Source organism: Tympanuchus pallidicinctus, unplaced genomic scaffold, assembly GCF_026119805.1.
Source record: "Tympanuchus pallidicinctus isolate F22 unplaced genomic scaffold, pur_lepc_1.0 scaffold12, whole genome shotgun sequence".
Lineage (NCBI taxonomy): Eukaryota > Metazoa > Chordata > Aves > Galliformes > Phasianidae > Tympanuchus > Tympanuchus pallidicinctus.
In genome coordinates this window covers 18,300,651-18,317,182 of record NW_026294637.1, presented here as the reverse complement: position 1 = coordinate 18,317,182, position 16,532 = coordinate 18,300,651, and the positions used below count along the sequence as shown (strand labels likewise).

Sequence of the window (16,532 nt, the reverse complement as noted above, 5' to 3'; positions counted from 1 at the left end):
AGTGCCAAAGTGAATTTCAAAACTGATAATGAAGTTTGAAATCCCACACTGGGATACAAAGAACTGCTGAGGCAAGAGCACTTTCCTTTCCGTGACAACACACAGCACTCGTGCGTGCACGAACATACTGCTCAGCCAGGCTGTGCTTGACACTGCTTCAAGAACTGAGCTATCTGTCTGGCTTCCACTCTCAGAAAGAATTAAGATGTCAAAATCTTAGCTTCGATCACTTTATCTTTGATACAGCAGACCAAGACCAATCCTCAACATAGGATTGGTGACAGAAGGCAAAACTACAGATTTGTGTCTCCTTTTGTGAAGATGTCCTAGAAAGGCACAAAAAAGGCACCAACTTCTGCATGAGCACAGGGAGGGCACTGCCTGAGCTCTGTATGTCAGCCCACTCAGCCAGCTATGCTGTCTGTACGTGTGCTATTGCTTGGAAGATGGACACAATCCTGGGCGCTGAACTGCCTGCTTCGTGACAACTGATCACTGCACAGGTATCTGCAGGATGTTTTACAGTGTCACTGTAAGATGTGGGTAAGCACTCTTAAGGAATAGGACGTTCATCATAAAATATTCTTCTGTAAAAACAAACTACTTGGCTCCAGTTAAGTTACAGCCATAAACGGGGGGAAATTCCACTGCAAGATGTTTTTAGAAGAAACCATTGGGTTTTCATTCAGAAAGCATTTTTGTGCTATAATCAACTCAAGATTCTCTAATGAAAACAATTAAATAACCTTAAAACAACTGACTTAACACTGTTTGCAACAGCCTATTACTGATTTCTTATAAGCATTGCCCAAGGTGGATGCCCCATCCCTGCAGGCACTCAAGGCCAGGCTGGATGTGGCTCTGGGCAGCCTGGTCTGGTGGTTGGTGACCCTGCACACAGCAGAGGGTTGGAACTGGATGAGCACTGTGGGCCTTTTTAGCCCAGGCCATTCTGTGATTCTATGAACAAGGAGATGGATGTGGTACCTTTGACAGCTACTTTGCTGTGCTGGACACACAATCCTGAGCTGACTGGCCTACAAAGCTGCCAGAAATACCAGCCCTGATTACAGAAGAACCTACCTGCAGGCACTGCCTGAGACTCTGCACATCAGCAGCCCTTGCAGCTAGAAACAATCAATACATCACATAATTTCTAAGCCTTGTTATCTAACCCAAATGCTCTGATTCACAGTAACGTGGGACATAATAGCTCTCAGGACACCTCTGAACAGACTTGAGGTAATACACAACTCATACAGTCCTAACCGGATCAAGCAAGGCTCTCCAAACTTTTTTCCCATTAGGAAATTTGATTAAATTTTCCAGACATCCCCAATTTCTTGAGTGCTGCACGCTTCCGAGCCTCTCACATATCAACAGAAGAGTCAAGGAGTTTCACAGCCTTCCCACCATCCAAAATTGAGATGCTAGCTCAGGAAGGGAGAATTCTACATAACCACTTTGGTCCCTTCAGAACTTGGGGAACACCACCTGAGGAATCAAAGCCAACTAGGGAATAACACTTCAAATGTTGTCCAGGCTGCTAATGAATGGGAAATCTCCCATCTGACAGCTTTGTAGGAATAGTGGCAGTCTTTACTCACTTCAGCACTAACATAGCAGCTGACACAAGTTATCTTCATAGGTCTGTGCCATGTCATCCCCAAGGTAGCACTAGCTAAGCCAGCCTTGGAGCCACAAGAATTAATATAACTTCGGTGCAGTGCTGTGCTTAGGTTAATTAGCTCTGCTTAGAGAAGGGGAGGGAGGGGAGCTAATAAGCAAGGGCATGCTGCCAGGCTAATGTGATTATACTCTATCCAGGACCCCAGCTAGGATCTCTGCACTGAACTCCTTGCACACGTTCACTTGGAGCCAGTTCAGAAAACTGCAAAGCACAACAGCCTAAAGACACACAAAAGGTGATTTCTTCAACAGTTTCAGATGCTTTGAGGAAAAGGAGAAAGAACAAAGGAGGCACACAGTAGCCTAGATCATGGCCATACCCTCCCAGCTTCTGACAAAAGCAGATGAGGGTTATGCACTGCCACAATTTAAAGCTGCACGTGGGCATTCAATAATACTTCAAAGGTTTTCCTTGTGTGAATTTCTTTAAATATTCTGAAGTTCATTAAACTTGGGGCCTTTTCAGTGCCCTTGTGGCAGCAGCTCTAAAGTTTAATTACTTACCAGAATAAAAAAATCCTTTCTTAAACCTTCTGCCTACTAAGACCCTGTAGTGCTGGTCCGCAGGTAAGGGCAAAGACTGACTATGCCCAGGAGATGGATCCCCAGCTCCCTCTATAGCACTGAGGCACAGTAGTGCTATGGAAAGGACCTTGTGAGATCACAGGTTCAAAGGGTTCAAACCCTCCCCTAATGTGAGTCTTTCACTTCTTCCTTGACAAATACTGGTCCAACATTTGCTTTGTCCTCCAACATAGACTGTATGTTCCATGTATTATGCTTCAGCCTTTACAATCACTATTTTTTTACCAATTTCCAGCATCAAAATCCTCTCTGATGAGTTCAGGCCAATGACAGCAAGATCAGGACCAACAGCCTCTCCCTGCTTCGATCCAATGAGCATGGCTGCAGTAAGCAGCACAACCACCACTCCCAAAAGCCTCAAGGTTACAGAGCCAATTGGGGAGGATGAGTGTGCATGTTTGTTTGTGGTGACTTGACATAAATATTAATCCAATTGAGCTTCAGGATTAGAGATGGAAATTAACAGGGCAACCTGCACCAAGAAGGAAAATAACTTGCACATCAGCCTAGTTTGCTCATCTCCTGGCCCAAAACACTCTCCTCTTGTGAGCCACAGTTAATGTAGATTGTGTGGCAATGTAGATTGTTTGCAGTCAATGAAAAACTTACATGCTAAGGTTTGAACTGATCCAAGAATATCTGAAAGGGGCCTCAAGCCTCTACTCTTGCTTATGGACCTCCTCTGCCATTACCCTGCACCAGCTCTGGCACTTGCTGGAATGTGCAGCAATTCAGCCTACTGATCTAGCAGAAAACAAAACTAAGCCAGAAGAGAGAGATCTGCTCAGCAGAGAAGCATGAGGAGTAGTGCACCAGAGTGAAACGGCACAGCTGGGAGTAGAGGCAGGGAGCACTGGTGAAAACAGGTGTGTGAGGCTTCCCCTCTTGTCAGAGCTGTGAGGTTCACTTACAAAATGCTACTCTATATCAAGACGTTGGGAAATTTTTTTATCAGATGCCTTTGGGACGGACTGGTAATATCTTCTTATCATATAAATGTTAAAAAAAAATGACAACAGTTAAGGGTGCAAATATATTATTAGCTAGACACTAGCTCAGAGACAGGAGTCATCTCCTGAGCTTGCTCTTGTCTCTGCTGTTTGACTGCAGGCAAATCATTTAGGGCAAAACATACTCTGCAATGCAGGACAGAACTTCTAACTTTGCCACTGGGACTGGAAATAAGACAGCCATTTCAGAGTGCCAGAGCTAACGAGCTATTCTGACTCAGAGCTTTTTAGGGATGGCACAGAGCCATGAAGGCTGTGCCACTTCAGTGCCTGAGCTGGTAGGAGTGCTCTGTGTCGCACGGGACTCTCCACTTGTACTCAGGAACCTTGGCACTACACTGATTTGGAGGGTTTAACTTCTGTCTCCAATATCTTCATGGTTCCTATCAACCCGTCAATCCTGTATGGCCTCCCTGCCTCGCAGAACCAGCGTGGCACGAAGTTCAGGTGTCTCCTACAGGAGGACATGGGATTTGTCCGAATGAATCTAATCAAGAGTGAAAGATGGGACCAAATCACGTCCTATTTACTGAGACAAGACTGCAGTTGAAGCCAACAGACAGCACACGTTGTTTTATTCCCCTTCTCAGAAACCCTGTTTGTACAAGAGAAGAACAAGTTGGCTTGGCAGAAAAAAAGATCAGTTTGAAACTTCACTACAAGCTCTCTCCCAAACCTTGTCTTGAAGGTTACACAAAGTAAAGTATCTAGCTATTCCCTTCTGTCCTGTTATTATCTTCATTTCTGCCACTCCTCTCCCTCCCTGCTGCCTCCCTTTGGCTACTCCTACAACAGCTGATAAAATCTCTGCAGCCAGAGCTGCTGCTGAGGTGAGATGCAGAGCCCTGTCTGCAACCTGAAGGTGTACTCAGCAGCAGCCTCCAAGCTGTTCCGTGCTTCTCCCAGTCGACCCTGCCAACTTGTTGAGATTCTTTGCTTATAATATGCTTCAACAGCCACGTTGTCCCATGAGGACTGAACTAAATTGAGTTGCAGGGCTGCAAATCACGAAGCGGCCTCATTTTAATCATGGCTATTCAAGTGCTAAGGAATGCAGAAAGTAAATACATATTTGTTTTTAGACCATCATTTGTCCCATTTGCAAGAGGAAATTGAATGTACTCAGTCCCCGAGGCTTTGTTCTTAAGAGAATACCTTGCAAAATGAACCTGCTATAAACCACTACACATGAAATATATCCTTTGTTAAACCCTCTATCCACTGCTTTTGTCAAAAAGCTCCTCTCCCGAATCTATTAACCCTCTTATTCACATCTCCACAATCTAATCAGGCTTTATTTAACATTTCACACTTCTGCCACCCCAGCTGCAGTCCCCGCTGGCTTTCTGGTGACTGTTTTCCCTGAGCACTGACTAGAATCAAACATCTACGGACGAGTTCTGCCCTTGTCTCCAGACCTGGCTGGGGGAAAAATTGCAGTGCGTTGTCCTGCAGGTGTAAACTTGGCTGCAGCTCGGTTGACCAGGTGGCTGGATTTGCAAATCAGTCCTTGACTTCTATGCTACTTCAAACAAATTTCAATAAATACTCTGCACACACAGATTTTGATCAGCTTGCATTCCTAGTGCTGCAGTGTCCTTCTCTTTGGCATGCCTTCCTCTCAATTAGCCTTAGTCCAGCCAATCTGGAACACAGAAGCAAGAAGTAACCCAGTCCTCCACACATCTTCAAATGGACCTTCTGTTTTAGCTCTAGCTGTGGTTTCAGATATTCCCTATCCTCACAGCATGATTCAGCCTCTGGACTTTGCTTTCAGTCTCTGCTCTACTGCAAGGTCCTCCTGCAGCCCAGCACTGTAATCCCAGTGTCTCAAACTTGTTCTAGCCCATCTTGCCATCCTTTCTCTCACCTCCTTCCAAGCAAAAGCTTCAAACTCACCCTTCTTAAGCCAGTGCATGCCAGCCATACTTCACATGATTGAACAATAGCTACCTAGTTTAATCAACAAGAAGCAATGTCAGAATAGGACTAGCACCTCATTCTTCCTCTTCTTAAGTCTTCAGACCAAATGTACCCGCGTAACCCTGACCACAACAGCCTTGAGCCCTCCAAGCCCTTACTCTTAGTTACACACAATCATTTTTAACAAGTTCTCCTGTTTTGTGGAGGTGCTGGTTCAGCCAGAACTTGAGGCAGAAGCCCTGCTCACCTGTGTCCTAGAAGGAAAAATATCACTGCAACACCTGCTGAATCATGGTGAGTGACCCTGTGTGCTCCATAACACCTTACAAACTCACAGCATCACCTTAAACCCACCACCAGGAGCTACTGCTAACTGCAATGGTAATCTGATCAGTGGTGACATTTCTGTCTGTGTCCTACATTATGCAACTCAACAACTGCAATTAATTCCACAGCTACCTGGGGAACCTACCTGGCGTTTCTGAGCTTTGAGCCCTGCTTTGGGTTTGTTACGTAGTTTCACTCATGAGCACTGATGTGATTAATGTGGATACTTTTAAAGGAGAAGCTTGCTAAACAAATGCTGCGCATTCTGAACATTTAGTCAGGATTTCAGAAAGTGACTCAATTTTAGATACCACTGACATGGATAACCTAAAACAGCCAGAGACAAAAAGAATCCCCCACTTGCCCTACTGTTATTCATGCGATCTTGCATCCACTTCCTTCTGAGGTTCTGTTGGGTAAACAAATAGTTATGAGATACCAACAAACTACAGTAGTGACAAAGGCACTGCACTCCCAGCCTCTCACGTGGGTCACTCATAGCCCTGATCTCCTCCAAACGATGCCTAAACCACCCCTAGGTGACATAAGGGTTGCAAAGCCCAGTCCTTACCTTCTCCTGGTACTGACGCCGTGAGGAGTCCAGAGACTGGATTAGGGCTGTGGCATGGCCGATGAACATGGCATAGCAGGTGGCACCGACAATCATGCTCAGCATAGTGAGCCATACATCAGACATGCCAACGGGTGCCTGCTGCCCATACCCAATGCAGAGCATGTGACTCATTGCCTTGAACAGCGCATAGGAATACTGCTTCCCCCAGGAGTCATTCTAAAGAGACAGATAGACAGACAAAGCTTTAGCAGTGGGACAAGACATTCACTGAGATGAACACATTTCAGAAAACGATACCTAACGTTAGACTCAAAGTCCATATTTAAAGCACCTCTATGTTTTAAACAAACGATGTGATGGCTTAGAAGTGTTGGGCACACTGGATATACATACAAACCCTACATTTAGTCATCTGATAGTAGCTGACTTTGGTCAGGGCTTTTACAGATTCCATGCATTCTTTCCAGCACAGCTTTCAGAAAGAAATCCTGACTGATGCTTTCCTAACCTGGGATACACAGATGATGCACTGCAATGTGTTCAAAATGACCCACGTGTGGGAAAAGGTGATGCAAATGGTCACTGCACTGAGAAATGGATTTTTCAAAGAACTGCTAGAAGAGAGCCTGAGCAAGCCTTCCAGCAGTGAGGTCTTAAAGCAAGAAAAATCATTTACTCCCCATGTCTGGGTCTCTGGTCATTACCTGAAGAGAGGGGAGGGCAGAAAATTAAGATGATAATGGCAGAGAGTTCTTTGCAGGGTCAAACTGGGCCTCTTCAGGGAGCTGAACAAACTAGAAAAGGCTTCATTTGAGAGATGAAATAAACCACAGTGAGAAGCCAGCTGAAGTCAATGGCTTCCTTCAGACATGCTGTGCTCTCCCACCACAATGAACAGCAGAAGCACCTCAGTGATTACATCATGCAAAAGGGAAAAAAACAGAACATAAGTTTCAGGACTACTCTGATTAGTTTGAGCTCATGGAACAGCACAAGGTACATTCACTATCTTGTGGGTATTATATGCTAGCAAGTCCTTGCCACAAAACCTTGTAAAGTAAATGCAACTGTCATCACACACTGCTATTACAAGACGTGTGAAAAAATACCACTGCTACGGTGATATTCATTGCAGCACATAATCTGTACATTCATCAGTCTTCTTCCTGTTCCTAGGATGGTGCTGGATATACGCTTGGATATAGCAGTGCAGATACATACAGCACAGCAACTCAGAAGGTCGTTGTGCAGAAGACCTGGTTTGGGGCTCATCAGATAGGTGAGCAATACTTCTGTGAACTCCATTCAGAGAGACACAGCAGGCTCAGCATGGTGACCTGCAATGCGGGAAGCCCTGGAGTTTACTGGATGCCTCCCTGGAGGGATCTTATCACAATCCGGTGGATGGCTGATGACCTGTCTACAAAAACCAGCTCTCTGGGTGTCACTAATGTTGATGGAAATTTTTCAGTAAGCTGACAAGTAGTAAACAGAACCAAAGAGCACTGTTAATGTTTGTGAGCTGTGGCAAAGAGCTGGAACCTCTGGTCGGTGTTAATGCTTGCGTGGGAGATAAGCACGTGGACGAAGACAGGAGACAGTGTTACCTTAGCCATATCCAGTTACATTATGCAAGCGGGCCTGATTCACACTGCAACAAGAAGGGCAAAGCAACAGAAGTGACAGCAAAGCGGACACAGAAGCAGCAGCACATCCAGGGTCCCAGGGGGGACGGCTCCCTACTGGCGCCAGCCTGTCTGGGCTCACCTCCCTAACAAAGCAGGAGCCAGCTCACCTCCTGCACTGGAAAAATCTCCCCCTGAGCCCACAGAAAAGATAACGTGGCCTTTGGGTCTCTATTCCTGGGACTGCAGATGGCCTGCCCCTGTGTGTGACAAAAGCTGCAGCCCAAAGGGGGAGTCAGCTACAGGAGAAGGCAAAGAACACCGGTACTCTGATGCCTACACAGGGCTGAATGCAGCTCCCTGAGAGAAGCCTGACAAGGCAAGCAGAAGAGTCAATCCCAGCACCAAACACAAACTGAGAAAAGCAGCAATCCACCACACAGTGGTTAAGCATGCCCCAGCCTGCCTTTCTATTACAGAGCCAATAGGTAAGTCTGGCAAAGACAGAGGTGTGTACTTGGCTTGATGGAGAGGAGTGTGATTTCTTCTCCTCTTGCCCTCTCAGGCCAGTTCTACTTCTTAGCCAGAAGGTTCTCAAAACAAATACCTTTCCCATGGTACCGTGGAAATGCTGCTGCCTTCTGAGTTCAGTGTGGCAGTAGTTTAACAGGGCAGCACATCTCTGTAACAGAATTGAGGGCAGGGAGAAAAGAAATGCTGAAATTCCAAAGGGAATCTGGGAAGACAGAAAAAGATCAGCTGAGCTGGTTGCTCAGACATCAGGAACCTGGCTGCCAGGGTTTTTCATGACTGTGAATGATCAAAGAGCAGAGTCTGGGCATCAATCAGGTTCAAGTGTTGAGAGTCATTCTAGCAACTTGCTGTTCAGGAGCAGGCAAGTCACTAAACCACTCTGGATTTGGTTCCCGCCTGTGTAAGCAAGAGCCAACAGTTCCCAATAAACTTTTGGGTGTAGGAGGCTTGCAATGTAGAAATTAGTCATCCAAACCCATGATGTCCAATACCAACAAGCCCCAGCAGCCTGCAGAAACACTTCCAGCTCCCTGAGAACTCTGTAGTTATGAGCAATGACCTCAGTTTCCATCAGCATCATGGCTCCCTGCGAGGACAGCCTGCTTTGTGCCAGGCTGAGTAATGACAGGCTGAGAACTGGAGAAAACACAGGGTGCTTACAATGGTCCTGAGCAGCTTGGCCTGCCGGGAGGAGAGATCAAGGACTGCTAAAACAGAGGTAATTCCATGAAAGAAGAACCTTCCAAAGCAGTTACCTTTAGGACACAACCTCTAAGCATCTGTAAGGAGCACTGGATCCTCACAGCACAGTCTTTGAGATTACTCTTTCCTTAGAAGTCTGAGTATATCTTTATTTTTCAAACCTACTCTACACCCTTTCGTTTCCCACAGAATAAACAGGCAGGCCAAGAATGCAATACTGAGAAGCAGCATTGGTTCCAAACGTGGTCACAAGCTTATCAGCATCACAGTGCCCTGTACTGATACAGCTTGCCCCTATACCAAACCAGCCCCTGTAGTGGAGGACTATACTACAAATACACCCTAGTGGCTAAAATGATCCATTAAGGTAGATAAATGAGGCCCTCAAACTGCAGAAAGAACATGGCTCCTCCTTAACCAAATCTCAAAGCAAGCTAAAATGGAGCCATAGATCTGTGCTTGAACATCGTCAAGAGGGATGTTATCTCCAGCGCACGCCAGGCACTGTGAGCATTTGCGAATGGGAATTAAAATTGCTTTGAAGTGGTTTCTCAAACTAGCTTGTTTTTAACACCCACACTGGCAGGACTATAACGGTTTCTTCGGGATTAAGTGTCTGGACTTCAATGCCTCTGCTCGTATCTCCACTCTTGAATACTTGGAAGCACACTGCTGAAACTCTTCAAAGGCAGCGTTGGAATCGGCAGTACCTTAGAGAAGCACCTAAAGAAACAGGACAGGGTCTCACAGGATTTTGCTTGATCAGAGGAACATGTGAGTGCATCTGGCTGAACCCCCACCAGACAGGACTAAGGAGAGCAGCAGAAAACCTGGAAAGTACTGGTAAATTCTTGGTGAGGAGGCACAATCCATGGGCACACCATTATGCCTGCATATACACCACTACCATTTCTAAGTTTTAAGAGCCTGTCTGTAGTGAAAGAGTATTTTACTCAGCAACCAACCCCCTTCCACATATAATCCTAGTCAGATGAGCTGCAGTTTACAGGCAGTTCAGACCTGAGACCATCAGCCCAGACAAACAGGGCTCGAGTACACTTTGTGAACTCCCACATTTGGCTCAGCAATGATCTTACGTGCCCTCAGAGCAAACTCCGTGTTTGCTGCTGCACGCCATTGTGCTGTTCTGCAGGATGAAGGCCTCTGAGCATCACTGCCCTCCCCTGGACAGCACCACAAGTGCTAGGCAGGGAAAACACCTTCAGATGGGGTTTAGAGGACAGCAGCAGTGGGACCAGAAATTAAGATGATGGGACAGACTTCATATTGGATAGCACCTGCCTGTTCTGGGCTTATTTCCAGGGTGAGCTTTTGCATGGCCTTCACTTTATAGAAGATTTTCTCAGGACTTTGAGTGCACCAGAAAATCTTCATTGCCCCAGGTCTCTGTGGGATCCCCTTTCATGACCCCAGTGTTCTCCGCCCAGTCACTCAGTCCTTGTCTGAGCCTTGTCAGGGCTGTACGCCTGCCCAGCCCCAAACCCTAGCAGGCCTTGAATTTTGCTATAGCCTCTGGTCCCTTATCTTGCTGCTCCTAACTGGACTCTGTGGATGGATGCTGGATGTTATGGTTATCACCCTGCCTTCTCTGGAATAGTCAATGGACCCTTTAATCACCAATTCTGCTCTGCCTACCCTCTTTAGGTCCAGCTGCTCAGGGCACTGTGCTGGACTCACCCTTGCTTCCTGGCTTGTACACTATCGTGGAGCAGCCCTACCCTTGCAGCTGCTCCCTGACAGATTCTATAAAACATGAACAGCTACTGCACAGCTTCATAAGCCTACCGAGTGAGAGTGTGAGGGAGCTGCTGGACCTGAGGCTTGGAGGGAGTTGGGAATCACCCAGAAGATCATGCCAGACCGTTCTGTCTTCCGCCCTACATGCTGCACCAACTTCTCTTCCTACTTTCCATCAGCAACACCAAAAAATGTGTCATGGGTTGGGGGCGGTATGCTCAAAGGGGGAGCTACTCTCCTTCTGGCAGAAGAGAAGATGATTAGTATTTCCTATGCAAGGTCGCCGCATTTGACATGGGGATATTTGCCTTCCCCGCTGAGTTTATCAGTTCAGCACAACACCCAGGAGAGCAAGCCACGTGTTTCCAGCAGCTTTCAGGTCTCAGCAGAGCTCAGATTTCTCCGACGAGGAGCTGCCAGGCAAGGGTCATCGTGGGGAGATGCTGCTGCCTGCACATATGCCTCCCTGGAGCTGACTCACAAGCGTTTCCCTTTTTAATAAAGTGCCCTGTAGGGAAGCTAGCGCCAAAGCCCCTGAGATTGGGGCTGAGCAATTAATACCAAAAACATCCATTCCTGCCATTTCAGAGACAGTTCAGAAAGAAGAAAAAGATAGTCATTCCTACAATTGCTGAAGATGAAGGATGGAATGCAGAGAAAATAACAAGATGAACCGGACCCAGGGATTTATCGAGCCCCTGATATGGTTTTGGCAACATCAGATGCTTCACAGATCCCCTGGAAGAGGATCAAACCTTTAGAAAGCAGATGGGAGGTGATGAATCTTCTTTTCCCACTGCATCGGAGTCAGAGCTGTTTTATGGACTGCCAAGCAGCTAGGTGGGAAACTGGCAAGGGAGTTAGGAGGAGAAAGCCCACAAAGCATTTGGCATCTCTTGTTCACCTCCCCTCGGATGCAGCAGCTTCACAACTCATTTTTTTTTAACCTACAGTGGTAAGCTGTTTGGTTCTTGCATGCAATCATGGCAGTTGTGCACCAAGAATACTTCTCCCATCACAGCTGTGACCAGGTCAGAACTAAAAGACCCCAAATCCAACTTACCAACTGGCACCAACAGAAGCCATGCTGACTTCCCACTCACGCCCATCACATCTCACACAAAGCCATTCTGCAAACCAACACCACTGCACCAAAGCCTGAGGACAGCCCTGGTTTATTGCTGTTTAATGCTGTTTCCTGACTCTCCCATTACTTCACAATGGACTATGTGGAAATTGTTGCACTAATTACGCCGTCCACTTCCATCTCTAGTCAAGAGGCCACCACATTTGGAAGTCTTCTCAGGAGATAAGAGAACAGAACCTTATTGTGAGAAGAAACTCTCTGATTCCATATATACTTTTTTAAAATGTTCTTAAGTTATTTTGGGGCTGGCATTTTCCGGAACAACTTTGGAATAGAAGCCACCTAAATGATAGGTGGAACGCATAACCATCTCTCCAGTTCTTCATCCCATTTTCCTGAGATTCTGTTTCTGAGGCAGTCACTGAGATCATCACTTTTTTCACTTTTATGAAGTGAAAAAAATTAAGGTGACTTAGCTGCAGACGAGAAGCTCAGGAAAAAAAAAAAAAATCACACAAGGCAAATTTAATTCCCAGCTTCACAGGATGGGAAGACAAGTACTGCAGCACAAGTACTTGCCTGGCATAGTCCTGCTCTGAATAGAAAGTTTCTATCCTGCCTCCTGGAGATTCTGCTGAGCACTCTGCATCCTTCCCCCTCCGTCCTCAGACTTGCAGCTAAGAAAGGTGCACAGGCTAAGCAGTAAGAATATGAGGTGGTAATCCTTTGTTGTGGTTGTCACCCAGGCTTTCAATGCACAAAAGCATATGCTCAATGATCATTTGGTTAGTGAGCAGTTTTTCAGCCAGAAGACTGGACCAAGTAAGTGGAAAGAGGAGGAATTATTAGGGTCTAGTACACAAGAAATAAGGAAACATGGCTCAAATCTGCTGCTCCAAAACTGTTGTGCAAGGACTCCACGGCCAAGTCACTTCATCTGATGGGGATGATTTGTCTGCAGCTCTGAGCTCTCCAGGACAAGGAGCCGTATGTCCTTTTGAACCCAAATAGCACAAGCACAATGGGGCCCTGATCTTTCATTGCTCCTGTCATATAAATAATAAAAAAGCAGCACAGGGAAGACAGGGCAGCTGCTGCATGGGTTGTTCTTCTGATGCAGATAAATAAAGGGCTGTAGTCTCCAGAACTGTCAGTCTGACACCTTTCAACAGCAGGAAACGAACGATTATTGCAGAGGGAAGAAATACACAAACAACCCCCCAAACAGAGGACTTCTGACAGCTGCTCACTCATCTCAGGCAGGGGCAGCATGGGCCCACAGCTCTGCATGTGGAAGCCATGGAAGCTGGCAGTTCTTATATACATTTTGCATTGGTTCTGTTCTGCCCAAGTGCCTGATATTATTATTATTATTTTTTTAAAGAAGAAATTGGCTGGGGGAATCTAGAGGTTAAGAGCTGCAATAAGAGGCAATTTTCTAAGCTTTGTCAGTTTTTGCTGCTTAATCAACTGGACATTGTCCCTTTGAATAAAAGATCCTGAATTCTCAGTGAGATGGCTGCAAAGTACCATGAAATCCCTGCGCACGTACCATATGGTATAAATCTCCCTCACAGCAACAGTGCACAGCTTGGGACCTCACTGGGAAGTCTGGCCATTGCTCCTACAAGGGGAGGCCGAACCGTGGCATGGCAGTCTGCTTCAGCCCACTTCATTGCAATACTGATCACACTCATCCTTCAAGTGGATATGGAGCAGCTGGCTGAGCAGTTTCCTTGAGGCCAGCCATGGGAATTAGCACCTTATGGATCAGACCCAGCCAGGGCTCCAGGACCCCCATTTGGCTCAATATGCCCAGATCTCAGTGGAAAGACACCTTAACTCTTGCTCTTTGCTGTCTCCTGCCAGGAGGGGGAGCCTGGCTCTTGCCTTCTGCTGCAGGGGCTCTGTTGCCTGGTTTCTACTCTGCAGTCCTGTTGTTGAAATTGTCCCCAGGGAGTCCCCGTGCCCAAAGTGGCTTTACCAATGCCTGCTGGATAGCGGAGAAAGGCCCTAAAAGGATGCGGCAGAAGATGGGGAACTGAAAGGTGATGCTGTGAGCAGTGGCTTGGGGATACAAGGGGCAAGCACTTACCACCATGCGGTTGAGGGATACCCAGCAATCATCAGGGAAGTCCTGCAGCATAGGTACGAGGAACTGGAGGCAGCCATCCCAGTGACACAGCAGCAGCATCATCCCAATCAGGTTCACAATCCGCACAACTGCACTGGCCAGATCGTAGGTCATGTGGAAGATCTGCAGGGACAACCAGGAGCAGATTAGATGGCAGCTCCCCAACCAACCCAGCAAAATTAGATGCAGTATCAGGGTCAAGAGCCTTGCTAACATAACAGGAAAGGCTGCATCAGCCCAGCTCAGGTCAGTCACTGTATGTGAGCAGAACCAGCTGAAAAACAGATTAAAAACCAAAATACAAAATTGTATTCACTCACCCCTCTTGCCCTTTGATTTCTGCCTTCAATTTACATTGAAGGCTCCATAACTCCTCTTACAGAAGATATTGGTTACAAATATTTCCAGAACATCAGCCACGCCTCAGAAATAAACTCCATCATAACATCTTTTTAACCGCAGTGACCTTCTTTGATTTCTGCTCCTGCTGAATACATGTGATGCACCGACCAATGGCAGAAGTTATCTTTTTACTGGATGTTCAATGCAGTCTCTGGAAGCATCAAATGTAGGAAAGAATGGCCCTCAACTCGGCAGAGGCTTCTAGAAGAGGTTGCAATGCAACTTTTTTTTGTACCAGCTGCTGCATCACTTCAGTGTGACATGAAGGAAAGGAAATGGTGCTTACATGAAGCTGAAGAAATAGAAAAAATGCCAGAGCTATTAGGCAGCTCTTAGCAAGGATACTCAGAAACCTGGCTAAAGGGAATGGCAACCAGAGCTCTGCAGCCAGCTCTCTAGTGCCAAGGCTGTTGACAGCCCTCTTGTCCATAGCACTAGTCAGAAGCAGGACACACTGTGGAAACTGGGTGTTCCATCACCGAAGTCACATTTGCAGTCAGGAATTACTTGATGGATTACTATTTTGGGGGGCGTGTACTGTGGAGACATTGTAAGTGCTTGGCTCCTTTATGCCCAGCTTTGTGATGGCAGCTAGACACACTGGGCATGCCAGCAAGTTCTGTTCTATGCTACATATCTGCCCAGGTTTGGCTTCTCTTACCTTCCAATATGTCACAGTGAGAAGGAGAGCTTGGTTCTGGAGAGCATGGTCACCCTATGTGACTCAGCACAGAGGCCACTTTTCGTCTCTCTTCCCCTTAACACAGTTGATGAAGGGAGCATCTGGATGCAGCCTTGAGGTTCCTGTCAAAAACTCAATGCAGGACAGGCTTTGCCCCATCTGCAGCATCCAGAGCAGATCAACACAGCCATGGACTCAATGTAGCTGCTCTGAGCTGCAGAATCTGATGATTAATGCATGCCTCTACAGGAGAGAGCATCCCCTCCAGTGAAAATGGATTGCAGGGACACACAAAGAAGACAGCTCGATCACCCACCACGAGGCAAATGCTCTCACTTCAACATCACCCTGAAAACAGAGACCCCAACACACCTGACATTCTCTCCCATGTGGCAAATCAAAGAAGGATGGAGGCCTGACAGCCACATTCCATGGCTTCCTGCCCTAGAGCTCTGCCTGGAGAAATGGTAATCACTGCTCCCCTCACACAGCAATGCTGCTGCTGCTGCTGGAGGAATGAAATATGTGGACAGCTGTGTGTGAATGAAGCAGACAGGCTCACGGCTGTCAGCTGGGTCATCTCCAGAGACCTCCCCATGGTTTGAAAGCACACGCAGCCTGGCTGCTTTGCATCTTAGCCTGCAATCTGGTAACACAGTGTCTTAGTTGGATTTAATAGAAGGAAACAAAAAGCAGAGGAATGTGGGGAATAAACACGACTACTGCGAACCAGATGAGGCTGCACAGCCCAGCCCCATTGCCACGTCTCCATCCTTACCTAAACCGGTGACCAAAACTGCAGGGAGAAGCGTGCCAGCACTTCCTGAGAGCTGAACAACTCCAGAGCCCCTGTGCAGAAAGGTGGCCACATTCAGTGGGTGGCTCAGCTGCTGAGAATCACCTCTGCAGGGGAAAGTGATTACCGAGAGGCTGCCCGTGCGTCAGGGAAGTATCTGAAGTGGGTGATCTGGCCACAGGGATGCTATGTGCCTGCATAGCTAGCTGTAACCATGTAACTGCTTGCTGCTCTTAACCGAGTGGTCTCTGCAGCCACTCCTGCCAATATCAGGGCCCGGCCTCTGCTCCCACAGTGAATCAGTTCAAGCAGCTAAGAAGGCAAAAAGCTGGTGTTATGAAGGAATGCTTATCAGTTTAGCTCCCTAAATTGGCTCATTGCTTTGTTGTCAGAGCTAGCTGTTCAATTTCAATGCTTGTTTCCACACCAGACATTAACACTCCTCTACCTAATCAAGATGCCATGAAGTTGTATGCATTAGAAGCTGACGTGCTCAGTCCTGACCAGGAGGGAGTCACAGAAGAATGCTGGGAACCAGAATGATGAATGCTGTGGATAACAGCTTCTAAACCCCATTATTTCCACTGCATCCAAGGTGCAGCTGGAGTCCACAGTGTCCCTTAGCATGAGAAAGGCCATTCTAATGATATTTCTGAGCTGAAAAGAAGAAAATATCCAAAATCCAGCATGAAAGGCTGTTCTAA

The 16,532-nt window shown here is 46.8% G+C and overlaps 1 protein-coding gene across 1 annotated transcript in view; it reads right to left on the bottom strand.

The window, feature by feature from the left end:
* HCN4 (hyperpolarization activated cyclic nucleotide gated potassium channel 4) overlaps nucleotides 1-16,532 on the bottom strand; it is a 98,100-nt gene that overhangs the window by 26,164 nt on the left and 55,404 nt on the right. The window contains exons 3-4 of the mRNA XM_052672235.1: nucleotides 13,910-14,071; nucleotides 6,106-6,324 (exon numbers count right to left, since the gene is read on the bottom strand). Coding sequence (XP_052528195.1) covers nucleotides 6,106-6,324; nucleotides 13,910-14,071 — 381 coding nt within the window. The remainder of the gene's footprint in view (nucleotides 1-6,105; nucleotides 6,325-13,909; nucleotides 14,072-16,532) is intronic.